General features: G+C 43.9%; 1 protein-coding gene across 1 annotated transcript in view; it reads right to left on the bottom strand.

Annotated features, from left to right (window-relative positions):
• Positions 1 to 27,529, bottom strand: part of itpr1b (inositol 1,4,5-trisphosphate receptor, type 1b) — a 140,447-nt gene that overhangs the window by 91,553 nt on the left and 21,365 nt on the right. The window contains 10 exon segments of the mRNA XM_036983368.1: positions 3,347 to 3,501; positions 4,685 to 4,714; positions 4,838 to 4,882; positions 5,152 to 5,247; positions 7,816 to 7,962; positions 8,073 to 8,156; positions 9,163 to 9,261; positions 11,803 to 11,961; positions 16,242 to 16,328; positions 16,857 to 16,972. Of these exon segments, the coding sequence (XP_036839263.1) occupies positions 3,347 to 3,501; positions 4,685 to 4,714; positions 4,838 to 4,882; positions 5,152 to 5,247; positions 7,816 to 7,962; positions 8,073 to 8,156; positions 9,163 to 9,261; positions 11,803 to 11,961; positions 16,242 to 16,328; positions 16,857 to 16,972 (1,018 nt within the window).

Below are 27,529 nucleotides of genomic sequence, written 5' to 3'. Positions count from 1 at the left end.
ACTAGTCTGGTAGGAGTCAGGGTCATTAGGCGCTCAGCATTTAAACAACATTTCATTGTGTTAACTCATTTTAGTCTATAAATTGCACATATAGCCCTGTGACTTACTTAGAATTAAATACAAATTCAATGAAAAAAATGCCTTATTAGACTCAGTCTACAGTGCCTTTGAATTCATTTTTAGAAACAGCAGTTCGTCCAGAGTCTGTGGCTTAAGGCTTATTCTGACGCTGCAGGGAGAGCAGACCAACAGCGGAAAATATCATCTCCACGCTTGCAGAGCCACTGGAGATGTTAAACACCTTTTTGGCCACTCTTACCAGGCTGATATATATATACACACATACACATACATATACTCACACTACCGGTCAAAAGTTTTATAACACATACTCATTCAAGGCTTTTCTTTATTTTTAATATTTTCTACATCGAAGAATAATAGTGAAGACATCAAAACTATGTTTTTTTTAAAAGATTTTTCCCTGTTTATCAAAGGTGTTGGAAAAACTTGTCAATAAACTACTGACTGGCTCACAAGTCCTCAAAACACCCGTCTCAACGTCAACAGTGAAGAAGCGACTCCGGGATGCTGGCCTTCTAGGCAGAGTTGCAAAGAAAAAGCCATATCTCAGACTGGCCAATAAAAAATAAATATTAAGAAGGGCAAAAGAACACAGACACTAGACAGAGGAACTCTGCCTAGAAGGCAAGCATCCCGGAGTTTACTCTTCACTGTTTATGTTGAGGCTGGTGTTTTGCGGGTACTATTTAATGAAGCTGCCAGTTGAGGACTTGTGAGGCATCTGTTTCTCAAACTAGACACTCTAATGAACTTGTCCTCTTGCTCAGTTGTGCACTGGGGCCTCCCACTCCTCTTTCTATTCTGGTAGAGCCAGTTTGCGCTGTTCTGTGAAGGGAGTAGTACACAGCATTGTACCAGATCTTCAGTTTCTTGGCAATTTCTCGCATGGAATAGCCTTCAATTCTCAGAACAAAAACAGACTGACGAGTTTCGGAAGAAAGGTCTTTGTTTCTGGCCATTTTGAGCCTGTAATCGAACGCACAAATGCTGTTGCTCCAGATACTCAACTAGTCTAAAGAAGGCCAGGCCTAAAGGTTTTTAGGCAAAATAACCCAATCAAAATGGAAAGCTTCTTGAAAGTTGGAATATGACCTATTGGGCCAAAATCAATTATGGCTTATTGTATACATAAAATATAGCGGCACACAAGTAGACTACAAATGCATATTGGGCCTGGCATGCCCTGAGCTCGTGAAATTAGCGCTACTGGAGCGCTATTGGAGCGAAATTGGAGCAGGGGCAAGAAGGCCGACACTCCAGCCTTTGGGAATCTCGCTCCGTGCTCCAGTCAAATTGAGCACTCGCCGCTCCTCGCTCACATACTCTGGTGTCCACCTTCACTGGCCGTAGGCACAGACAGTACACCAGACACTGGCTGTATTCTTGGCCTGGTTGCGTAATGACCCATTAGGCTAACAGGCTTACCTTTGTGTAGACCATCCACCATGCTCACTCTAATGACTCATACCTAAAGCCCAGCCTGCCTACTCGTGTCCTGAAGAACATGGGTTATTTCAGGTAGGAAGGGAGGGGAGGAGGAGCCGAGAGGGAGGGTGCAGCCAATAGTAGCCAGAAGGCAAGCACGCACCTGACAACGTTACACAATACAGTCTTTGACACATCAGTGAGAGGCGCTGGCCTTATCTGATGTGATGCTGGTGACAGAAACAACCACACTATTGTTATTTTAGCAAACACCGCCATTGCACATGATACAGTCAATAAGGGTGAAGAAGAAGGAACACAGCAAAGGTAAATATAGACATATGGTATGTCAGAAATCTACGCCCTGTTGCGCACATGAGAGAGCTAGTCATTTTACTCACACTAGTGTGTGTGTGTGTGTGTGTGTGTGTGTGTGTGTGTGTCAGTCAATAGAGTTTCAGACACTTGTAGAATCTATGTCAAGGTGCATTGAAGCTGTTCTGGCTTGTGGTGGCCCAATGTCCTATTAAGACACTTTATGTTGAGAAAACATGTGGTTTGAGGCTGGGTTTCTATAGAGCACTTTGTGACATCTGCTGATGTAAAAAGGGCTTTATAAATACATTGGATCGAGCACACCTTAATATCACATTGTCTGATGTCCATATTTGCGGTAATATATGGACAGAACCTGATCATTCCTATGTATTTGGAAGTAGCCGTCTGAAAGAGCAGTTTACTTCATGAGAAATATGACGGTGTGTTTTCTGTGTGGGGGCAGATGGATGGTTATTCAACATCTGGCTTCTGTGTTTAGTTAGGGGACCGGGAGGTGGCTAGATTAAGACATGTTGCAACATCTTCTGGTTCTCCTGAACAAGCCTGCAGTGCTGCAGTCTGCCTCATCACCATGGTTTCCTGCTTCAAACCATACCGGGACTTTCCTGACTATTATTAGATAGTAGAAAACAAACTGGACTCCCTCCTACAAACACGCACACACAGAAAGTGGAATGAATGGCCAATGTCCGGTATCACCTCAGCAAGGTCAGAGTTCTGACTGATTTTGAGAAAACATAACAGCACATTCTTGTGGAAGATGGTGAGACATCTTAGAACTAAGGATCACTTTGAAAACAAAAGTTCTAAAATTGAATCATGTGCACCACTGAGCTATGCTGTCCCGCAAACCTTCTATTCACATCAAAGAACAAACAACTGAACATTTCTTTAGCTATCCCACAATAGCCCTGAAATGGTCCTCTCTGAAATTGTAAACTCTGCTCCTTGGTTTCTCAGACTAACTAGGCTGCATGATTAGACACCCCTGAGGTCCCTTCTCCATCTCTATGCGTCACGGGTGGGTGCCCCATCCAGTCAACACGTGACTGTCAGCAGCAGCCTGTAACACGGCCCCTACAGGAGGAAATAGAGTCCTGCCCACTACTTCCCCTTGACCCCAAGTAACCCTGGACCACTCCCTAATAACCTGACGGTACAGGTTCACGTGGGGATAACATGGGGATAAAAAGGGCACCAGACAGATTTGCATCATGCGTCACCCGTGCTATTTAGACCAGGTTGTTTGAAGATGTGATGAAAGACAGATCACAGCGGCAAGTAGCCTAGTGGTTAGAGCGTTGGACTAGTAACCGAAAGGTTGTAAGATCGAATCCCCGAGCTGACAAGGTAAAAATCTGATGTTCTGCCCCTGAAAAAGGCAGTTAACTGTTCTTAGGCCATCATTGAAAATAAGAATTTGTTCTTAACTGACTTGCCTAGTTAAATAAAGGTACAATTTAAAAAAAATATCAGGGTGTGGTATTTAACTGTGTACCTGGGCACTAGGGAGTCCCCACCTCTCAGGGTGGTAGGGTCCAGCTCAAAGATGGAGGAGATGTCCATGCCATCAGGAACAGACACCAGTTGGTACATTACCCTTTCCTGGGGGGTTCGCAAACGCGCTCTCAGGGCATCATGGTCCGAGTCCAACTGGAGGTACAGTATAAAGAGGACACTGTTAGTTCATATAGAAGTCCCAACACAGCAGTCCAGTTCATCATTTCAATATTACTGTTACTGTGTGTAACACAAATGAGGAATGAAGATATGTTTCCTCTAATCTGTTCCTAGTTAAGACTTATGCATGGCAACAATAACTTAAATCAGTGCTATATCAATGGATCACACTAAGAAGTTAAAGCATTGCAACACTGTTCGGGTTACTGCAGTCAGAGATGTTCTAATTTCCAGCTTTACAGTACAGTAAGGCAAGTTAATCATTATTCTGATATTGGGATAATTGACTAACATAACTCCCTCTTTTCCTCCATCCCCCAAGACAAATACACCAACCAACACATCTCTCCTTGAGTACTCATCAGTACCACTCAGATGAGGACTGAGCAATAAGTTACTTTGAGATGGGAGTTACGCCAACTCAGAGACCTTTTCCAATTTTAGAAGAGCTAATGTGTTGGTGACGCATCCTGTCAAGTTGACTGATCTAAAGGCTAATTCAATTCAGAATGCATTTAGATGTATATGATATATAAATCTATAAATAAAAACATTTGCGGGATGTTCCCCAATGATGGAAGGAGCCCCCTCCCCCCAGTTTGGGAACCACTAATCTAGGCTAAGGGTTTATATAATAAGTAAGTTTTTATGAATGCAATTCAATAAGAAGGAAACTGAATCAAACTATGGAAAGACAGACAGACCCTGGATTCTACCCCAGAAGATCATATTTCTTTGGCATATTCCCTCCATAGCCACACTCCACACAGAGTAATATATGGTGTTCTACTGCCATCTATGGCTGAGCTCCAGTACCATACAGAGAAAATGGTATGATGATATCCAGTGGAGATCTACTACAACTGCCAATGCCATTTAATTTGTAAACCTATTACAAGTGGACGCTCTCCTTTCAGAATATGCAGAAAAATCTTCAAAATGTGATGATAGAAAATGGTTTTCATAAGAACTACTCAAAACACACTACACACAAACAGTGGCTTGTATGGAGAGACCCGAATTAAGGAAGTCAGACCAAGATTTAGTTGAGTTCTCTTCAAGAGGGTGAATTCGCTATTAAATCATGATTAAAGAATATCTCAATTCATCAATGAAGTATTTCAGAGGATGAAACACACCAGGACAGACACAGTACCTGGAAGTTAAAGGGAACAGAATCCACCACCTGGAAAGAAAAACAAGGTCCAACACAGAGTTGGAAGTGTAGATCAGCGGTAGATAGGGCAAGTCAGAGCAAACACAGCTCAGACATGAAACACAGACATAGAGTAGTCTCTGGTTGACTTACTGAGGATCTGGGCTCAGGACATTCTTCCTTATAGTCGGGGTTCACCTGAAAAGATATCAAGAACCAGAATGGGATACTTAACTCCAACATGTGAGGAAGCAAGAGGCAATACATAGTCCTCTTATAAGTGAATAGAAAGTAGATCAGGTCCAACTAAATCAAGCCCCGTTGTTAAGACTTTCAGATCGCATGCTGAAGCACTGCAAGATGATGGTACACATTATAATAACAGGTATTAATCAATTGAGCCATGCAAGTGGTTGTTTGGTAGACTATCATGTAATATGACTACAGTCGGGTGTGAGAGGACTCACCTCAGCAGCCAGGTATGAGCCTGTTGCAAGGTGTTTGAACCGGAACAGGCTGTTCCAGTAGCCAGCTCCGCCCCGACAAGGGTCATGGTGGACCACCTGATAAAATAATGCAAAACCTGACAGCATGAGAAACAGCTGTCTGGACTGATAACATACGAGTAAAAACATCCTATAAGATGCAGGACGACCCACATGGTTTCACCTGGTTCTCTCTATCCCAGGGGCCTCATTTATCAATCATGTGTAGGCAAAAAAAACATGTGCGTAAACCAGGCATGGGAACATAGTACCTTAACAGGCTATATCATATACATACATATACAAAGCATGTGGACACCCCCTCAAATTAGTGGATTTGGTTATTTCAGCCACAACCGTTGCTGACAACTGTATAAAATTGAGCTCACAGCCATGCAATCTCCATAGACAAACATTGGCAGTAGATAGGCCTTATTGTCGAGCTCAGTGACTTTCAACGTGGCACCGTCATAGGATGTCACCTTTCCATCAAGTCAGTTCGTCAAAGTTCTGCCTCGTTAGAGCTGCCACAGACATCTTAAGTGATGTTATTGTGGAAACATCTAGGAGCAACAACGGCTCAGCCGCAAAGTGGAATGCCACGCAAGCTCACAGAACGGGACCACCGGGTGCTGAAGGTCGTAAAAATTATCTGTCCTCGGTTGCAACTCACTACCGATTTCAAAACTGTCTCCCGGAAGCCACGTCAGCATAATAACAGTTTGTCGGGAGCTTCATGAAATGAGTTTCCATGGCCGAGCAGCCGCACACAAGCTTAATGTCAAGCGTCGGCTGGAGTGGTGTAAAGTTCACCACCATTGGACTCTGCAGCAGTGGAAACACGTTCTCTGGAGTGATGAATCTGGCAGTCCAACGGATTATTCTGGGTTTGGTGGATGCCAGGGGAACACTACCTGCCCAAATGCATAGTGCCAACTGTAAAGTTTGGTGGAGGAGGAATATTGGGCTGGGGCTGTTTTTCATGGTTCGGGCTAGGCCCCTAAGTTCCAGTGAAGGGAAATCTTAACGCTACAGTATAGAATGAAATTCTAGACGATTCAGTGCTTCCAACTTTGTGGCAACAGTTTGGGGAAGGCCCTTTCAAGTTTCAGCATGGCAATGCCCCTGTGCACAAAGCGAGGTCCATATACAAATGGTTTGTCAAGATCAGTGTGGAAGAACTTGACTGGTCTGCACAGAGCCCTGACCTCAACCCCATCAAACACCTTTGGGATGAATTGGAGTGCCAACTGCAAGCCAGGCCTCATTGCCCAACATCAGTGCCCGACCTCACTATTGCTCGTGCCTAAATGGAAGCATGTTCCCGCAGCAATGTTCCAACATGTAGTGGACAGCCTTCCCAGAAGAGTGGAGGCTGTTATAGCAGCAAAGGGGGGACCAACTCCAAATATGCCCATGATTTTGGAATAAGATGTTCAACAAGCAGGTGACCACATACTCTTGGTCATGTAGTGTAATTTGACCACATCAGTGCATTTTGTTATGATAATAATCAATATAAAGTACAGTAATTATTAAATGAAAAGGCACGTGTGAAAGTGAAACCATTGTTGAAGTTAATGGGAAATTGAATGCGAGATAACTGATCTTGCTCTGTTTGACACAGGTTGCATTTCACAGAGAGCACTTTTTTTTTTTTACAGGTGGGACCTATTTACAGAAAGTACAGATTGCCATATCAGATATCGTTTTTTTTGCAAAGACCCTCTGTTTTTTGGCCACAGGTACACACCATCGCACAACAGTTTGCGGTCAAGAGGGGTTTCTTTGCAATTAATGGGTTCCCAGATACCAACGGAGCAATAAAAGCCCCATCCCAAAACGAGTTCAACTATGGAAAAGGCTTCAACTCAATTAATGTGAAGGTGATAGGTTATGTGACGCACAAAATACGCTGCTGAATGTGGTGGCAAGGTGGCCAGGTGCAACGTGTGGCTCATTCATTCTGCACAACAGCAATGTTGGCCTCTACGCCTATAGGAGAGAGCTGTTGAGGATCGATGGCTTATTGGTGAGTGTTGCCTACTCATTTGAAGTATATTTGCCATTGATAAAGCAACTTGAATTATCCTAATGGGCCTCTCTGTTTGTTCAAATGTTTACTGGTCAAGCCACAACTGAGCGAGCCAAATTAAAACCTTTTGGTTGTATTCAACCTCTGACACCAACACCATTATTTCAGGTCTCGGAAAAGTTTTATGCTTCTTAGCTTTTTTGGGTCGCACCATTGTACTGTATATCATGGTACGGCGTTGTATATTTCCCACAGGCTTTAAAGGGATGATTTTGACCATATATGGTTAATTAGGGTCGTTTCGCTATGCAAATAGATAAGGTTGTGCACGAGCACTGAGGCTGAGAACAATATTGGTTAATACCGGTGTGCCTATGATGTCCGTATGATGGTTTGATAAATCACACTTTCTTTGCAAACGGACATTGTAAATTCTGTTTCTAAGTAGCATTTTAGAATAGTTTCACCGCAAAATAGCTTTGGAACAACCTACAGAATGTCATGGCAATGCAAAGTTATCGTAAAAGCCATATCCTTAAATATCAGCGTCATATGTGATTGTGTACCATGAATTTCACCATGTATCTAATATCTCATTGTCCTATGCTCACCTCCACTTCCCACAATGCCTTGCTGCTAGTGGCGGAGGTGGCGGACTGGCGTCCTGTAGTCCTGAGAAAGACGTACTCCTTCTTCTTGAAGTCGTCACATGTCAGGAACTTCTCCTGCTCTGCATGGAACAGCCGAACAACATCCCCCTGGCAACACAAACACAGACACCAGTCAGTAAAATGAGGGCAGGAGAGCCATCTACCCTGTTTGTGTTATCGTGTCCAATACATTTCAATCAACTAATCAGAGTACCTACCCCTTTAAGAATAGTCTCCTTGTTGTCACTCCATTTCATGAACAAAACTACTTTCCAACTTGTGTTGCAGTTTACAGAGTTCACCTGAAAAACAAAATGATAAGCATGTGTGAGTTGTGTCAGGAAATACTTGGTTTAATTCTCAGTTATACGGTTGGGATAGACTTTGATTCACATCATCAAGTTTGTCTTAAAAAAGTGACATCAAAACAAATGAGCCTGCACCTTTTTGTGCATGTGGGTTTGCAGGAATTGTACAGGCTTGCAGGAATGGAGAAGCTCTGTAAATATGCACTGTGTGTACAAAACATTGGGAACATCTGCTCGTTCCATGACAGATTAACCAGGTGAAGCCAGGTGAAAGCTATGATCCCTTATTGATGTCACTTGTTAAATCTACTTCCATCAGTGTAGATGATGGGGAGGAGACAGGTTAAAGAAGGATTTTTAAGCCTTGGACATGGATTGTGTATGTGTGCCATTCAGAGGGTAAATGGGCAAGACAAAAGATTTAAGTGCCTTTGAACGGAGTATGGTAGTAGGTGCCAGGAGCACCGGTTTGAGTGTCAAGAACTGTAACGCTGCTGGGTTTCCCGTGTGTATGAAGAATGGTCCACCACCCAAAGGATATCCAGCCAACTGGACATAACTGTGGGAAGCATGAGAGTCAAAATGGGCCAGCATCCCTGTGGAACGCTTTTGACATCTTGTAGAGTCCACACTCTGACGAATTAAGGCTGTTCTGAGGGCAAATGTAATTTGTCTTTATGGCTGTTGAGCTTTAAGAATGGTGTATGTACTAGCATAAACAACCATCACTTCATTAATTCAAGACAATATGGCCGTTTTACATTCCATTCTTCACATATAGCAAGGATGATTAGTACGCAACAAAAATAAAACAGGAACTAATGAATGCGTTTCCTCATCTTTGAGAGGACAGAATGAACAATAACAAAGCACAGTTCTCAGCATAGTTAAAACCTGCACTACTCAAGGAAGTGAAATGTGCAGGGACACCTTGGTTAATAAAACAATAGAGACTTTCCCAATATGGATTCTGTTCCACAAGATGAAACATGTACTCTACCTCATTGCATCCTGGGTTGTCGACCAGCTGATGGCTGCTGGCGTGAAGGGGCTGTCCAGCGTTCACAGGGTTAAGGACCACCTTGTCTCCAATCACCACCTAGACAGACCGGGGAGCAATCAATAGCATTATTATACACACACAGTATAATCAACTACACAGAATATCACGGCCACACATGCTCACACACAAACCCACATGTACATACAGAGACATGGACACCGAGACACAACAAACAGAGAGACAGTCTGATTGTGTGTCATTGAGTATTTTACATGCACACTAATAATTCAATATTAAACTGATTATGGCAGTAGGTAGATTTTGCAATAGTCATATAAACACCTTACTCTGCATATCCTAATTGGAGTGAGGTCAAATTCTTGGTAAGCATACCCTGCTTTTCTGAGCATTATTTTGAAATTATTAGGACATGTAAACACCTTCAGAATCTGCGTTCCAGCGGTGTATTTTAGCTGCGCATGTGCTCACACCAGCCGAGAGCCTCCTCCTCAGCATGCCCGCTCTGCAGCACTCTCAATGCTAGCACCTCTCTCCGGAATCTTGCGTCGAGCTCCTCATCCGACTCCCTGACTGGCTCCATGGGGGCACATGGAGCGAACCGGAGCCAGTCAGGGAGTCGGATGAGGAGCTCGACGCAAGATTCCGGAGAGAGGTGCTAGCATTGAGAGTGCTGCAGAGCGGGCATGCTGAGGTGCGTGTCATCAGCCCGGTGTCACCTGTACCGGTCCCACTCATCAGGTCTCCAGTGCGCCTCCACAGTCCAGTACGTCCTGTGCCTCCTCTCCTCACTCGCCCTGAGGTGCATGTCATCAGCCCGGTGCCACCGGTACCAGTCCCATGCATCAGGTCTCCAGTGCGCATCCACAGTCAAGTACGTCCTGTGCCTCTTCCCAGCACTCGCCCTGAGGTGCGTGTCATCAGCCTGGTGCCACCGGTACCGGTCCCACGCATCAGGCCTCCAGTGCACCTCCACAGTCCGTAGCTTCCGGGGTCGGTTCCCAGTCCGGAGCTTCCGGGGTCGGTTCCCAGTCCGGAGCTTCCGGGGTCGGTTCCCAGTCCGGAGCTTCCCGAGACGGTTCCCAGTCCGGAACCTCCAATGACGGGCCACAGTCCGGAACCTCCAACGACGAACTGCAGTCCAGATCCTCCAGCGGTGGTTCCCAGTTCTGAGCCTCCGGCGATGATCCACGGTCCGGTTCCTCCGACAACGATCCATAGTCTGGTTCCACAGAAGCGGAGGGATCAGTGTAGGGAGTGGGGACTGCGTCCAGAACCGGAGCCGCCACCAAAGGTAGATGCCCGCCCACCCGGACCCTCCCCTATAGGTTCATATTTGTGGCCGGGGGGGGGGGGGGGGGGGGGGTACTGTCACGCCCTGACCTTAGATATCTATTTTTTCTATATATTTTGGTTAGGTCAGCGTGTGACTAGGGTGGGTACGTTTTTGTATGTCTCGGGTTTTTTGTATGTCTAGGGCTTTTGTATGTCTATGTTGGCCTGATATGGTTCCCAATCAGAGACAGCTGTTTATCATTGTCTCTGATTGGGGATCATATTTAGGCAGGCCTTTTTCCCACTATCTGGTGTGGGATCTTGACTATGTGTAGTTGCATGTCAGCACTCTATTGTATAGCTTCACACTTTGTTTGTTATTTTGTTAGTTTGTTCGGTGTTCATTATTTTAATAAAGAGAATGTACGCATAACGCGCTACACCTTGGTCTCCTTCATATGACGAACGTGACAACAGCTGTGGTCTTATAACAGCCAGGTGGAATCCTGCTGCCGCACAGGATGTCCTGCCACACAGGTCTGAGATGTCTGAGCACTACCACCGCATAATTAATTCCTGTCAACATCCACTATCCTCTTAATGTATATAACTAGTGCTTGGTGCTATCTAACACCAGGCAAATAATGATAACACATTGGTTGACTTGTTCACATCAGACCATGTTGGCTACCAAGCACTAGGTGGCCACAGTGGACCATCTCATCAGCACAGGAATCATTCAGCCAGAAATACCCTAATGGCTAAAGCTAATGAACTTACCTACGGTAGCCTACTTGCAATTGAACTAGTACACACCCTGAATCCATCACAATGTCAAAATAGGTAATGATATATTCATGTATTCGTACAACTTGTCAATTCTATACACCCCTGATTCTATTTATAAAGCAGGTAAGCTTAAGTAGCATCAGGCGTTAACAGAGGAGTGCTGTCAGAGAGATCCCTGTATTAATGATTTTTGCTGTGGCCACTGACGCCAGGAGCTTTAAGAATCTTGTGTGCCAGACTCACCATGTGAACTTTCAGTGAGATCTTTACATGTTAAGCTCTTAATCACTCTTAATCTAGACGCCTACTGACAATACAACTTTGACCAGCTAGCCTGAATGTTAAAATGCTAGGCATATCCACCAATTAAGAAATTTAAACCTGAAGAGAACAATACCGATAGCTATGAATCAGAACAATCAATGAGCATCACGTCTTGCTCTTGAGAATAAAGGCTGTTGTCTAGGCTTTATCATTGTTCTATAGAGAGACATGACAAGACTTCCTATCTGACCTTTGACCCACACTACAGCCAACCCTGGGCTAGACACTCACACTGTCTCCCAGGGAGCGCAGTTTGTAGAAGGGCTGAATGTAAAACCAGGAGCCCTCGTTGCCTGCAGAGTCCAGCGTCACCCTCATAGCATTCTTCTCCAACAGGGCAGGGAGTCGCTTATTCACCGTCAGGTACTTATTACTTTTCAAGTGCAACAGCTGAAACAGTGGTAAACAACAGACACAGTTATAAACTCATCCATGCATGTAAACATAATAAATGTACAGATGCATGTCACAGTCTGAGTCTATCATGGAGTGTATCTACAAGGAAAGTTGGAGTTAGATATCAAATATTGACACAGTGGCCATTCGTAGATATCCCTAAAGAAACATAAAGGTTTAAACACCGTTTCCCATGCTTGTTTAATCAACCATAAACAATTAATGAACATGCACCTGTGGAATGGTCGTTAAGACACTAACAGCTTACAGACGATAGGCGATTAAGGTCACAGTTATGAAAACTTAGGACACTAAAGAGGCCTTTCTACTGACTCTGAAAAATAACAAAAGAAAGATGCCCAGGGTCCCTGCTCATCTGCATGAACGTGCCTGAGGCATGAGGACTGTAGATGTGGCCAGGGCAATAAATTGCAATGTCCGTCCTGTGAGAGTCCTAAGACAGCGCTACAGGGTGACAGGACGGACAGCTGATCATCGCAGACTATGTGTAACAACACCTGCACAGGATCGGTGCATCCGAACATCACATCTGCGGGACAGGTACAGGATGGCAACAACAACTGCCTGAGTTACACCAGGAACGCACAGTCCATCCATCAGTGCTCAGACTGTCTGCAATAGGCTGAAAGAGGCTGGACTGAAGGCTTGTAAGGCAGGCTTGTAAGGCCTGTTGTAAGGCAGGTCCTCACCAGAGATCACCGGCAACAGCGTCGTCTATGGGCACAAACCCACCATTGCCGGACCAGACAGGACTGGCAAAGGGTGCTCTTCACTGACGAGTTGCGGTTTTGTCTCACCAGGGGTGATGGTCGGATTAACGTTTATCGTCGAAGGAATCAGCGTTACACCGAGGCCTGTACTCTGGAATGAGATTGACTTATTTCTCTGCCATTATTTCTACTTTTAAACTCGGACAACTTGTTCTAGGTCCCAAGAAACAAAGAGATCTGTTGAATCTGACAATAAATCTTGATGGTTGTACAGTCGTCTCAAATAAAACTGTGAAGGACCTTACTCTGGACCCTGATCTCTCTTTTGACGAACATATCAAGACTGTTTCAAGGACAGCTTTTTTCCATCTAAGTAATATTGCAAAAATCAGAAACTTTCTGTCCAAAAATTATGCAGAAAAATTAATCCATGCTTTTGTTACGTCTAGGTTAGACAACTGCAATGCTCTACTTTCCGGCTAGCACTAAATATACTTCAGTTAGTGCTAAATACGGCTGCTAGAATCCTGACTAGAACCCCAAAATTGGATCATATTACTCCAGTGCTAGCCTCCCTACACTGGCTTCCTGTTAAGGCAAGGGCTTATTTCAAGGTTTTACTGCTAACCTAAAAAGCATTACATGGGCTTGCTCTTACCTATCTTTCTGATTTGGTCCTGCAGTACATACCTACACGTACGCTACGGTCACAAGACGCAGGCCTCCTAATTCTCCCTAGAATTTCTAAGCAAACAGTTGGAGGCAGGGCTTTCTCCAAAAGAGCCTCATTTTTATGGAATGGTCTGCCTACCATTGTGAGAGACGCAGACTCAGTCTCAACCTTTAAGTCTTTACTGAAGACTCATCTCTTCAGTGGGTCATATGATTGAGTGTTGTCTGGCCCAGGAGTGTGAAGGTGAACGGAAAGGCTCTGGAGCAACGAACCGCCCTTGCTGTCTCTGCCTGGCCGGTTCTCCTCTCTCCACTGGGATTCTCTGCCTCTAACCCTATTACAGGGGCTGAGTCACTGGCTTACTGGTGCTCTTTCATGCCGTCCCTAGGAGGGGTGCGTCACTTGAGTGGGTTGATTCACTGATGCGATCTTCCTGTCTGGGTTGGCGCTGCTGGTCATTTATGAACATTTGAACATCTTGGCCATGTTCTGTTATAATCTCCACCCGGCACAGCCAGAAGAGGAATGGCCACCCCACTGGTTCCTCTCTAGGTTTTGGCCTTTCTAGGGAGTTTTTCCTAGCCACCATGCTTCTACACCTGCACTGCTTGCTGTTTTGGGGTTTTAGGCTGGGTTTCTGTACAGCACTTTGAGATATCAGCTGATGTACGAAGGGCTAAATAAATAAATTTGATTTGATTTGATTGGAGGTGAAGGTTCAGTCATGGTCTGGGGTAGTGTGTCACAGCATCATCGGACTGAGCTTGTTGTCATAGCAGGCAATCTCAATGCTGTGCTTTTCAGGGAAGACATTCTCCTCCCTCATGTGGTACCCCAGCCATACTGCTCGTTCTGTGCGTGATTTCCTGCAAGACAGGGATGTCAGTGTCCTGCCATGGCCAGTGAAGAACCCGGATCTCAATCCCATTGAGCACGTCTGGGACCTGTTGGATAGGAGGGTGAGGGCTAGTGCCATTCCCCCTAGAAATGTCCGGGAACTTGCAGGTGCCTTGGTGGAAGAGCGGGGTAACATCTCACAGCAGAACTGGCAAATCTGGTACAGTCCATGAGGAGGAGATGCACTGCAGTACTTAATGCAGCTGGTGGCCACACCAAATACTGACTGTTACTTTTGATTTTGACCCCCCCTTTTTTCAGAGACACATTATTCAACTTCTGTTAGTCACATGTCTGTGGAACTTGTTCAGTTTATGTCTCAGTTGTTGAATCTTGCTATGTTCATACAAATATTTACGCATGTTAAGTTTGCTGAAAATAAATGCAGTTGACAGAGAAGAGGACGTTTATTTTGTTGCTGAATTTATTTCTCATGGACCTTCATTGCTCCATAATTTCAACCAATAAATAAATCAGGCATGTTTACTCTATTGACCTCAACCAGCCTCACCGCCTCAAGCAGGTATTCTACATCTGCATTGCTTGCTGTTTGGGGTTTTAGGCTGGGTTTCTGTATAGCACTTTGTGACATCGGCTGATGTAAAAAGGGCTTTATAAATACATTTGATTGGTACTGTGAGACTAGACCTTAACCAACCTTTCTGATTGTGGTTGTTTGTTTTGAGGGAGAAAGCAGCGACTGAAAAAACTAGTAGTTCAAAAAGTCTCAGACAATTACAGATATATGCATTTACAATGCATTCTGTCAAGTGTTGAGCTACCCACTTACTAGTGTAGTAAGACTGTGTTAAATATAAAACACTGGCAGAGGAGCACGGCTGTACCCTACTGCCCTCAATACCTTTCCTGTCATCACACCACTAAAACACATAAACCCCATAGGCCTACTGTACAACTTCCTCAAATACAGTTCTGAAAGCATGAGCACCATTTTTCCGGAGATAGCTGTCCTAAAATATATGCAGGTGTTTTGCCTTTTTAGATGATAGATATCGCTAATACAATGGGTCTGTCACTTGACAGGGGAGAGTTGGGTAAGTTGAGCCATTTTTACATTCGGCATCACTCCTTCAAGGAAAAATGTTTGTTCTTTCTAACAAAGATATCTACATATATTTCAGGATGTTGTGTATCCCCCCCAAAAAATCTGAATTTATGTGAACATTACAGTTTTCAACACAATCGCTTTTTTTGTATATTAAACATTTTAAGCATCTTTTAACACAGGCTTAACACCTAACTTTTAACATATTCCAGGCCCTGTTCTTACCTCATATCTCAGCTATAATGCCTTGCATTACACCTGGGAAGAAAACACTTCAATTTGCTGAACTTCCATTGGCTCAACTTACCCCAAGGCAAACATTTTGACTATGTTAGCCCCCACAGCTACAACGATACACTTCCATGCTAGGTTTAGGAACTCATACTGAAGCTTATAGATACCCCAACTGATGAATAGAAAAATATAAATAAATATCTACTTTGGTTTAGATACAAGCATCATTAAACCTCTAACACAATGCATTCATACATTTTTGGGACCAAACTTGCTTTCCACTTTTTCCATGTGGTTTCTTCCTTCACAGACTCCACAAAATTATGACCCCTCCCTAAATATTTGATCAAATTACTGGTTTTCTGTATGGTTTCCTAGAAACAAGGGCCCTCAACTTAACCCACTCTCCCCTACTATAGAGCACATCTACTTCTAGTGGTTCTTTAGACCGGTTTCCCTGTGACCTGATAATCTCACTTCTGTGTCGTAAACTTTCACTGGTCAAATATGCAGAGGATGATAAGGCCTGGATGATAATTGTCTGCATTAATGGAGGAGCTGTATTGCCTTCCTGCTCCAGGCTCTTCACTAACCTTAATGACACTGTCACGATATGGCTATACCAAACTCAATCACCTTGTTACCACGTTACCCTTACTCTTCCTGGTCATACCTGAATGACATTTCCGTATTGGATTACAGTTCCTAGCAGCTTTCGGTTCTCAGATTCATTCTGTTTCTTCTCCAGATCAGCAGCATGCTGAAACATAGGGATAAAATATTATGTCAGACAATACAATAGCCACAAACGAAAGAGAAAACTCAACAGACCGATTGTCGGTCTGCACAGTTCGGGGCCGGATGTTCGCTGTTCATTCGCTTGCTGTCTACGCGGTGTGTTTAAATGGGACCACCCACCGTTGGTGATTGCCGTCATTTTCACTTGTTTCTACATGTAGAATCGGTTTGCACTTGGTATGCAAATTACGGCCAGTACTCTGTTCAGAGGTGCGAAGTACTCTTGGGCCAGAGACGCTCGACAATCCTACCGGTCTGTCCATGCCTTTAGATTTAGTGCTCCAAAAACACATTAAGAATAAGATGCAGTACTTTATGAAATACCGATCTGGCTTTATGGCGTGTAATAAAAGTGGAGAGTGTCTCACTTGTAATGATTTTCTCGACCTCAACAACACGGCAACACATGCAGATTAGAACCAGAAAGCAGAATGGGAAGCAATTGTGTTAGAGAACAATGAATAGAAACCAGTGGGATGAGGGTACTCACGTGGAGTTTGTTCAGTAGTACTGTGTCAGTGGTGCTGTTTCCCCCTGGTTTTGCTGCCTTCCAGAACTGTTTCTGTGCAGAGTACCTGTTCATGGGGCACAGCTTGAAAAGGCAGTCTGGAAAGAAGAACAGAGAAGGAGAGTCAGAGAAAAGATGTGCTGATTTATCATCAAATCCATAACATTGAGTGCATGATGAATAAAGTGGTGGGAATATTTACCAAAAGGGCATGGAGGAGTAATTGGTTGTCAGTATAACAACATGAATATCTCTAAATCAATACAACAGGATGATGGTGAGTCCTGACAGAAAACCCTAGTTCCTCCTCCAGTCCCCGAGGCTGGCTACCGGCAAGGCACAATGGGGGACCTGATTATCTGTGACAGGTGTACAAAATTGCCGTTCCAGTGAGCGCCAAGCGCCACCACAAAACTTGTCCAACGAACGCCACAGTACAGGGATTAGCTGTCATGGGGATGCATGGTGGGGGAGAGGGAAGAGCGGGATGGATAAGCACAGGGACAGCCAGGGACAATAGGAGAGAGGGTTAGGTAAATGAGCGAGGGAGAGGAAGTGGGTTTATGGACTAAAGAAGGCCATGTTAGGGGAATTAGGATAGGAGGACAGAATTGGGAGGAGTGTAAGCAAATGACACACAGTACGAAGGAAGGGTTGTGTTTTTTTCTTTTTTTTAACAACAGTTGGCAAACTGTGCAGGAAATGGCAGGATACAGTATGACACAACCCACAGTGCAAACATTGAGGAACAGACAGGAATCAACATAAAACAGGCCATTGAAATGCTTAAACAATGCTGCTTTAGATCAAATAAATTGAAGTTTACACAGCAGGCCCACTGTACAAAAAAAAATATTAAAAAAATAATATACTACTATATATAATACTTAGTACAGAATTGTCACAGTCACATTAAATACAGCATACTCTGCCAGACTGTGATGATCCAATGATAAAAGGGTCAACAGGTGACATTCTTCAAATACCATCGCCTTCTCCTTTCATCCATGTTATCACAGCTCTCTGAGAAGTGTATGAATACAATCAGAGACAGTCTATCACTGACAGGAATGAGTTGTCCTAGTAGCGGGTAATATTTCCTAGAGAAACATACCTAAGTGTCAGACATGTCACCCAAGCAATTACTGTTGCAATGTACCAATCCCACATCAGAGAGGAAGAAGTGAGGTTTAAAACGCTGGGTTAAAGCTCCATGGAAACCAGTCCTTTTAAATAGCTTAACAGGGCTATTAATACTCAACAGGGATCTTAGGATTTAGCCAGGTACACTTTCCCTCTGTTCAGTGCTCAGGCACGCGGAGTCTTGCATGGAGTCTCAGTCCTGTTGCTGTGGCTACCTGGAGGAGTGATGAGGCCTGTGAGAGGCTGGAGAGGTGGGGTGAAGACGAGTACACTGCTCCATCGCAAACCAACCTTGCCCCAAGCCCCATGAGGAAACTTAGGCAAATAAGGTTGAAACATGCTGATGCCATTGCACTTGGTCATGTCATCACTTGAGGTCATCGCTTGAATTGCCCTCAATAGACTCTGCTATAATTCAAATGCAAAGCCTGTAAAACACTGCGAGAGAATGCTATCCTCTCACTGTGCAGGGGGATCTGTAGCCATGGCTGATAGGACTTTCAGAACCGCACAAGAGCTACATTGTTCTACATCCATATCCATTACTGACCAATCTCAGAGTAATTTCTCTGGAATCCCAATAACTCTGGAACCGAAATTTGCAATAGATGCCCACAATACACTAGATCTTCAGTTCCAGAAGGAACTTCTGACATTGCCTTTAAGAAAGTAGTTCACTACCAGCACAGTATTCATTTCATGCATTCAATGTAGGCTGAATTTTTGTTCTGGGCCCAGTTTCCCAAAATCATTTTAAGGCTAAATACATTTTTAGAACCTAATTTTTAGAATCTCCAAACTGTCTTTGAAATGGTTACAAACAAGCAAAGAATAAAAAGATGAATGAAAACAGATGACTGCAAATAAAATCTAAATACAGTATAGGCTACATACATATACCGTTTTTAGATAATATTGAAATACATTTCATGTTCAATCAATTGAGTTCTATTTTACTTATTGTATGCTACTGTCTGTAATTTTCCCCTCAATATATTTCATAATGTGTAACAACATGTGGGCAATGATGTGCCAAATCTGTGATTTAGTGCATCATTATAGGGTAAGCATTAGAATAAGCAGCAAAGTTTGCAGCCAGCCAAATAGGCAATAATATCTTTCTAAGAGCTGATCCGTCTCCAGTATTGTAGAATAATTCTAATGTTAAGGTAAGATTTGAATGAAGAAAAGCTGAGCCCTGCATGTCTTTCGATCCTATCAGTATCAACACATGCTCCAACAACTCACTTATTGAAAGTTCTCCCTATGTGATGTGAGTTGTTTGGCCGTTATAAGAACGATGCATCTTTAAAATGAACTGTGACGAACACATCTCTGCGTTGCCTCCGTGCTGCTTGTTGCTACCTGCCAAACGTATTTTTTAAAACTTTTAATAACCGTTTAATTAAAATGATGCATTTAACCCATTTACCAACGTTTAACTTTTTTCCTCGCTGAACTTTATAATTTTTCCCCTACTTTTTCCACCCAGGACGCTTTATCTGAACATGTTTCTACTGGATCTCCACCAGCCAAAAAGCTAAGTAGTAACATTAACTCTATACCGTCTAATTTCAGTCGCTGTACTCATAATCTACAGGAGAGCTATCGCCTCATGGTGAGGACAGCCAAGTTGCAAGCCCAGCTTCATATGCAAGGGCAATTTAAGTGTAGGAAAGGATGAAACAGCATTTGTCACCAGTAAGTACAGGTAGTGGTATAAATCCCCCCCCCCCCCCCCCCTGACCCAGACAGTCCCCGCAGATGGACAATTTTTTCAAGGCTTCTGGTAAGAAATGCTGTCGGCATGCTCAACCGGTGTCGCTAATTCAGACAACATAAACTTTTAAACAGGTTCTCCCCATTAAGCGAAGAGTCAGAGTCAGATGCCGAGCCTTCTAAGGTCTCTCCTCCACCCGTAACAATGGGGTCTGAGCCACCGAAGCCTCCTACCATTAGCTCTGACAAATTTAAAATCCTTGTCATTGGCTACTCCATTACCCGCAATATTAGATTTTAAAATAATAATCCAGCGATCAAACACTGTTTACCAGGGGGCAGGGCTACAGAAGTAAAAGCTAATCTGAAGAGGGTGGTGGCTAAGGCCAAAACTGGCGAATGTAGAAAGTATAGGGATATTGATATCCATAGTTACTGTTTACGGGCTTCCTGAGCCGTATACAGCATTCGTCACTGAGTTCCCTGAATTCCTATTGGACCTTGTAGTCATGGCAGATAATATTCACATTTTTGGTGACTTCAATATCCACATGGAAAAGTCCACAGACCCACTCCGAAAGGCTTTCGGCTCAGTTTATTTTGGTCATCGACTCAGTTGGTTTTGTCCAACATGTCTCCAGACCCACGCATTGCCACAGTCATACCCTAGATCTAATTAAGGTCCTGTGTAACAAGTATTGCGGATCTAAATGTTTTCCTCATAATCCTGGACTATCGGACGACCATTTTATTACATTTCCAATCGCAACATATAATCTGATCAGACCCCAACCAAGGATCATCAAAAGCCGCGCTCTAAATTCTCGGACAACCCAAAGATTCCTAGATGTCCTTCCAGACCCCCTCCACCTACCCAAGGACATCAGAGTATAAAAATCGGTTACCACCTAATTGGGGATTTAAATTTAACCTTTCGTAATACCCTAGATAGAGTCTCACCCCTAAAAACATTTGTCACAAGAAATGAGCTCCCTGGTATACAGAAAATACTACGTTTCCAGAAAATTGGAACGGAAAGACAGAACCATAAAATAGCTTGGAAAGTCAGTACCGTACAATATTAAAGAGCCCTCAATGCTGCTCGATCAGCCTATTTTTCCAACCTAATTGAGGAGAATTTATTTTTCGATACTGTCGCAAAACTAAGTAAAAATCAGCATTCCCCAAGAGAGGATGGCTTTCACTTCAGCAGTGATGAATTAAACTCTGACAAATCATTTGTACAAGCATTTCGCTACACTCTCATTAACATCTGCTAACCATGTGTATGTGACCAGTAAAATTTGATTTAATTTGTACGTTTCGTTGTTCCTCAAGGTTCCGTTTTAGAACCACTATTGTTTTCACTATATATATTCTACCTCTTGGTGATGTCATTCGGAAGCACAATGTCAACATTGCCTACCCTGAAAGCATGTGTTTCAGACATAAGGAAGTGGATGGCGACAAATGTTTTGACTTTTAAACTCAAACAAAACAGAGATGCTAGTTCTAGGTCCCAAGAAACAAAGAGATCTGCTGTTGGATCTGACAATTAATCTTGATGGTTGTACAGTCGTCTCAAATAAAACTGTGAAGGAACCTCTGCATTACTCTGGACCCTGATCTCTCTTTTGGCGAACATTTCATGAATACTTCAAGGGCAGCTTTTTTCCATCTTCGTAAAGTCTTTACTGAAAACTCATCTCTTCAGTAGGTCAAATGATTAAGTGTAGTCTGGCCCAGGGGTGCGAAGGTGAACGACAAGGCACTGGAGCAACAAACCGCCCTTGCAGTCTCTGCCTGGCCGGCTCCCCTCACTCCATTGGGATTATCTGCCTCTAACCATATTACGGGGGCTGAGTCACTGGCTTACTAGTGCTCACTAGTGCTCTTCCATGCCGTCCCTAGGAGGTGTGCGTCAATTGAATGGGTTGAGTCACTGACGTGATCTTCCTGTCCGGTTTTGCGCCCCCTCTGGTTCATGTGGTGTCGGAGATGTTTGTGGGCTATACTCCGCCTTGTCTCAGGGTAGTAAGTTGGTGGTCTGTTGATATCCCTCTAGTGGTGTGGGGAGGTGCTTTGGCAAACTGGGTGGGGTTATATCCTGCCTGGTTGGCCCTGTCCAGGGGTATTGTTGGACAGGGAAACCGTGTCGTCCGCCCCCCCCCCCCCCCCCCCCCCCCCCCCAAAACTCCAACATCTATGCTGCAATAGTCTATGTGCAGGGGGGCTAGGGTCAGTATATTATATATGGTGTAATTCTCCTGTTTTATCTGGTGAATTCTCCCTCTCTCCCTGCCCTCCCTCAGGACCTGAGCTCTAGGACCATGCCTCAGGACTAATTGGCCTGATGATTCCTGGCTGTCCACAGTCAACCTGGTCTCCACCCGGCACAGTTAGAAAAGGACTGGCCACCCCTCAGAGCCTGGTTACTCTCTAGGTTTCTTCCTAAGCTCCTGCCTTTCTAGGGAGTTTTTCCTAGCCACCGTTCTACATCTGCATTGCTTGCTTTTTGGGGTTTTAGGCTGGGTTTCTGTTTAAGCACTTTATGACACCTGCTGATGTAAAAAGGGCTTTATAAATACATTTGATTTAAAACACTCGCCCATAGCTATCGGAAAACCAGGCCCAGAGCTAGTATGGCAGGAAACAAACTGCTGCTTAACAGGCGTTTATTTCGTGTTTTGGAGAAATGACAGCTTCAAAAGTTCTTAAGCACTCCAGGAACAACTGTACTTTGCTAATAGACTATTTCCCAATTTTATTAAGTGACTGGCTTCAATATAATATTACTGAGCCTGCAAGCGCAGTGAAAAAAAACTAGCTAGCCAGCTAACTAATGCTATCTGCTGAATCAGACTTTCATCTTTCCACATTTGTTTGGACACTTGTAGGTCATCAGGCTTAAAAAACAACATCAGTAGGCCTATACCTAGCGGTCTTTAAGTGTTTTGTATATTTTCGCTAAACTAAAGTTCAGTTATTTCTTTAAATCAAATCAAATTTTATTTGTCACATTCACATGGTTAGCAGATGTTAATGCGAGCGTAGTGAAATGCTTGTGCTTCTAGTTCCGACAATGCAGTTTTAACCAATGAGTAATCTAACCTAACAATTCCACAACTACTACCTTATACACACACGTGTAAAAGGATAAAGAATATGTACATAAAGATATATGAATGAGTGATGGTACAGAACGGCGGCATAGGCAAGATGCAGTAGATGGTATCGAGTACAGTATATACATATGAGATGAGTAATGTAGGGTATCTAAACATAAAAGTGGCATAGTTTAAAGTGGCTAGTGATACATGTATTACATAAAGATGGCAAGATGCAGTAGATGATATACAGTACAGTATATACATATACATATGAGATGAGTAATGTAGAATATGTAAACATTATATTAAGTGGCATTGTTTAAAGTGGCTAGTGATACATTTTTTACATCAATTTCCATTATTAAAGTGAGCTGGAGTTGAGTCAGTACGTTGGCAGCAGCCACTCAATGTTAGTGGTTGCTGTTTAACAGTCTGATGGCCTTGAGATAGAAGCTGTTTTTCAGTCTCTCGGTCCCTGCTTTAATGCACCTGTACTGACCTCGCCTTCTGGATGATAGCGGTGTGAACAGGCAGTGGCTCGGGTGGTTGTTGTCCTTGATGATCTTTATGGCCTTCCTGTGACATCGGTGGTGTAGGTGTCCTAGAGGGCAGGTAGTTTGCCCCCGGTGATGCGTTGTGCAGACCTCACTACCCTCTGGAGAGCCTTGCGGTTGTGCGCGGAGCAGTTGCCGTACCAGGCGGTGATACAGCCCAACAGGATGCTCTCGATTGTGCATCTGTAAAAGTTTGTGAGTGCTTTTGGTGACAAGACAAATTTCTTCAGCCTCCTGAGGTTGAAGAGGCGCTGCTGCGCCTTCTTCACAACGCTGTCTGTGTGGGTGGACCAATTCAGTTTGTCCGTGATGTATACGCAGCAGCAGGAACTTAAAACTTACTACCCTCTCCACGACTGTCCCGTCAATGTGGATAGGGGGGTGCTCCCTCTGCTGTTTCCTGAAGTCCACGATCATCTCCTTTGTTTTGTTGACGTTGAGTGTGAGATTATTTTCCTGACACCACACTCCGAGGGACCTCACCTCCTCCCTGTAGGCCGTCTCGTCGTTGTCGGTAAATCAAGCCTACTACTGTAGTGTAATCCGCAAACTTGATGATTGTGTTGGAGGCGTGCATGGCCACGCAGTCGTGGGTGAACAGGGAGGACAGGAGCGAGCTCAGAACGCACCCTTGTCACTTCATTTAGCTAGCTAGATAGGTAGAACAAACTGAATGGAACTGTCAAGCAGCCGTGCAGCGAGTGTGTGAGTGACAAGCTGCCTGCAAAGTGGGGTGCCCATTTTCTCAGGCGCATGATGAATTGATTGAAGCAGTGTACTGTTAGGTAGCATGCCTTCATGTGGAGAACCTATAGAATGCGGAATCACATTTTTGTTCATGACATGTAAGGTATAGAGCAGGGCTTTGCTTATAAATTCACAGGATAATGTCCCTGATATTTTGCTATTTCAAAAAGAGATATGGTACATCAGGTTAGCCATGTTTATGGAAGTTCTCATTCCACTGGCCAATGATGACAGTTTCAAGAAGGATGAGCTCACTCTACAAACACTAGGACTGTCCTTCAAAGATCATTTGTAAAAATCCAAATAACTTCACAGATCTTCATTTTAAAATGTTAAAACACTGTTTCCCACGCTTGTTCAATGAACCATAAACAATTAGTGAACATGCACCTGTGGAACAGTCGTTAAGACACAAACAGCTTACAGACGGTAGGCAATTAAAGTCACAGTTATGAAAACTTAGGACACTAAAGAGGCCTTTCTACTGACTCTGAAAAACACCAAAAGAAAGATGCCCAGGGTCCCTGCTCATCTGTGTGAACGTGCCTTAGGCATGCTGCAAGAAGGCATGCGGACTGCAGATGTGGCCAGGGCAATAAATTGCAATGTCCTTACTGTGAGACGCCTAAGACAGCACTACAGGGAGACAGGATGAACAGCTGATCATCCTCGCAATGGCAGACCACGTGTAACAACACCTGCACAGGATCGGTACATCTGAACATCACACCGGCGGGACAGGTACAGGATGGCAACAACAACTATCCAAGTTACACCAGGAACGCACAATCCCTCCATCAGTGCTCAGACTGTCCGCAATAGGCTGAGAGAGGCTGGACTGAGAGCTTGTAGGCCTGTGTAAGGCAGGTCCTCACCAGACATCACCGGCAACAACGTCGCCTATGGGCACAAGCCCACTGTCACTGAACCAGACAGGACTCGCAAAGGTGCTCTTCACTGACGAGTCGCGGTGGGGTGATGGTGATTTGGTCAGGGGTGATGGTCGGATTTTCATTTTTCGTTGAAGGAATGAGCATTACACCAAGGCCTGTACTCTAGAGCGGGATCGATTTGGTGTTAGATGGTCAGTCATGGTCTGGGGCGGTGTGTCACAGCATCATCAGACTGAGCTTGTTGTCATTGCAGGCAATCTCAAGGCTGTGCGTTACAGGGAAGACATCCTCCTCCCTCATGTGGTACCCTTCCTGCAGGCTAATCCTGACATAACCCTCCAGCATGACAATGTCACGAGCAATACTGCTCGTTCTGTGCGTGATTTCCTGCAAGACCGGAATGTCAGTGTTCTGCCATGGCCAGAAAAGAGCCCGGATCTCAATCCCATTGAGCACATCTGGGACCTGTTGGATCGGAAGGTGAGGGCTAGGGCCATTCACCCCAGAAATGTCCGGGAACTTGCAGGTGCCTTGGTGGAAGAGCAGGGTAACATCTCACAGCAAGAACTGGCAAATCTGGTACAGTCCATGAAGAGGAGATGCACTGCAGTACTTAATGCAGCTGGTGGCCACACCAGATACCGACTGTTACTTTTGATATTGAACCCCCCCTTTTTTTCAGGGACACATTATTCAATTTCTGTTAGTCACATGTCTGTGGAACTTGTTCAGTTTATGTCTCAGTTGTTGAATCTTGTTATGTTCATACTAATATTTATGCATGTTAAGTTTGCTGAAAATAAATGCAATTGACAGTGAGAGGACGTTTCTTTTTTTGCTGAGTTTAGTATCACAGTTGAGTATTGATCAATCTCCAACCAAGCACAGAATGCTGCTCCCTGAGTGAGTATGTTTCTGTATGTCAGAGAGTTAAGGTCTGGTTTGGTTCCAGGAAATCAGCATATGGTTTTCCTTCTGTACTGTGGCATGAACACACTTTGCACTTGTCTTGCTAAAATGAACTGCCTGGTCTTGCATCTAATCAAACACCATGATGTATTATTATAATACAAAAGCACAAGACAGGGCTGGACATGGTGGGAAAAGTCAAGGGGGTTAACCCGTGCAGGACCTTGTGCTCTATTTCTGACTATGAGAAAAAATATTAACATTTAGGACAGATGTTTAGCAGGGAGGACAGGATCAAGACAACTAAAAAGTTCCTAGGTAGCCTAGTCTCTAATTAAGTGCATCTGAGATTTGCTCTCTTTCCTAAAAGCAGAACTCTTCCTTCCTCTTCATTTTTCGCCAGTTAGACAACATTGCCAAATAAGGCAGGGAGGTCAGTGGGAAAAGGAGCTGGAGATAGGAATGGACCCTGCTGCCAATGTCTACCAATACTCAGTATACAGTATAACCGCCCTACAGTATAACCGCCCAATACAACATCAGTCCAGATAACTTTAGTCACTCCCATTGCTGCAACTAAGGTTCATCCATTCGAGCCTAGATGACTAAATAAACGAATGTCCAGTAGTGGTCATGTCTACTATAGCTATTTGGGGAACCGAAACAGCAGTTGTGCAAACCACAACAAAAACAGCTCACCATCTTGACAATGCAAGCCATTTAGCAGAAACACAATTCCGAATGTGGCTAAAGACGTCATGTAGGTCTATTCTCAATCCAAAATGAGAATGGTAAGGCCAGAAAATAAACAACAGCGGCACGAAAACATACAGTTGAAGTCGGAAGTTTACATACACTTAGGTTGGAGTCATTAAAACTAGTTTTTCAACCACTCCACAAATGTGCAGTTAACAAACTATAGTTTGGGCAAGTCGGTTTGGGTATCTACTTTGTGCATGACACAAGTAATTTTCCAAAAATTGTTTACAGACAGATTATTTCACTTATAATTCACTGTATCACAATTCCTGTGGGTCAGAAGTTTACATACACTAAGTTGACTGTGCCTTTAAACAGCTTGGAAAATTCCATAAAATTATGTCATGGCTTTAGAAGCTTCTGATAGGCTAATTGACATAATTTGAGTCAATTGGAGGTGTTCCTGTGGATGTATTACAAGGCCTACCTTCAAACTCAGTGCCTCTTTGCTTGACATCATGGGAAAATCAAAAGAAATCAGCCAAGACCTCAGAAAAAAAATTGTAGACCTCCACAAGTCTGGTTCATCCTGGGGAGCAATTTCCAAATGCCTGAAGGTACCACGTTCATCTGTACAAAAAATAGTACGCAAGGATAAACACCATGGGACCATGTAGCCATCATACCGCTCAGGAAGGATACTCGTTCTGTCTTCTAGAGATTAACTTACTTTGGTAAGAAAAGTGCAAATCAATCCCAGAATAACAGCAAAGGACATTGTGAAGATGCTGGAGGAAGAGGTACAAAAGTATCTACATCCACAGTAAAACAAGTCCTATATCGACATAACCTGAAAGGCCGCTCAGCAAGGAAGAAGCCAC

This window comes from Oncorhynchus mykiss, chromosome 7, assembly GCF_013265735.2.
Source record: "Oncorhynchus mykiss isolate Arlee chromosome 7, USDA_OmykA_1.1, whole genome shotgun sequence".
Taxonomy (NCBI): domain Eukaryota; kingdom Metazoa; phylum Chordata; class Actinopteri; order Salmoniformes; family Salmonidae; genus Oncorhynchus; species Oncorhynchus mykiss.
Note: the sequence above shows the minus strand (reverse complement) of the source record. Positions and strands in the feature narration are given on the sequence as shown.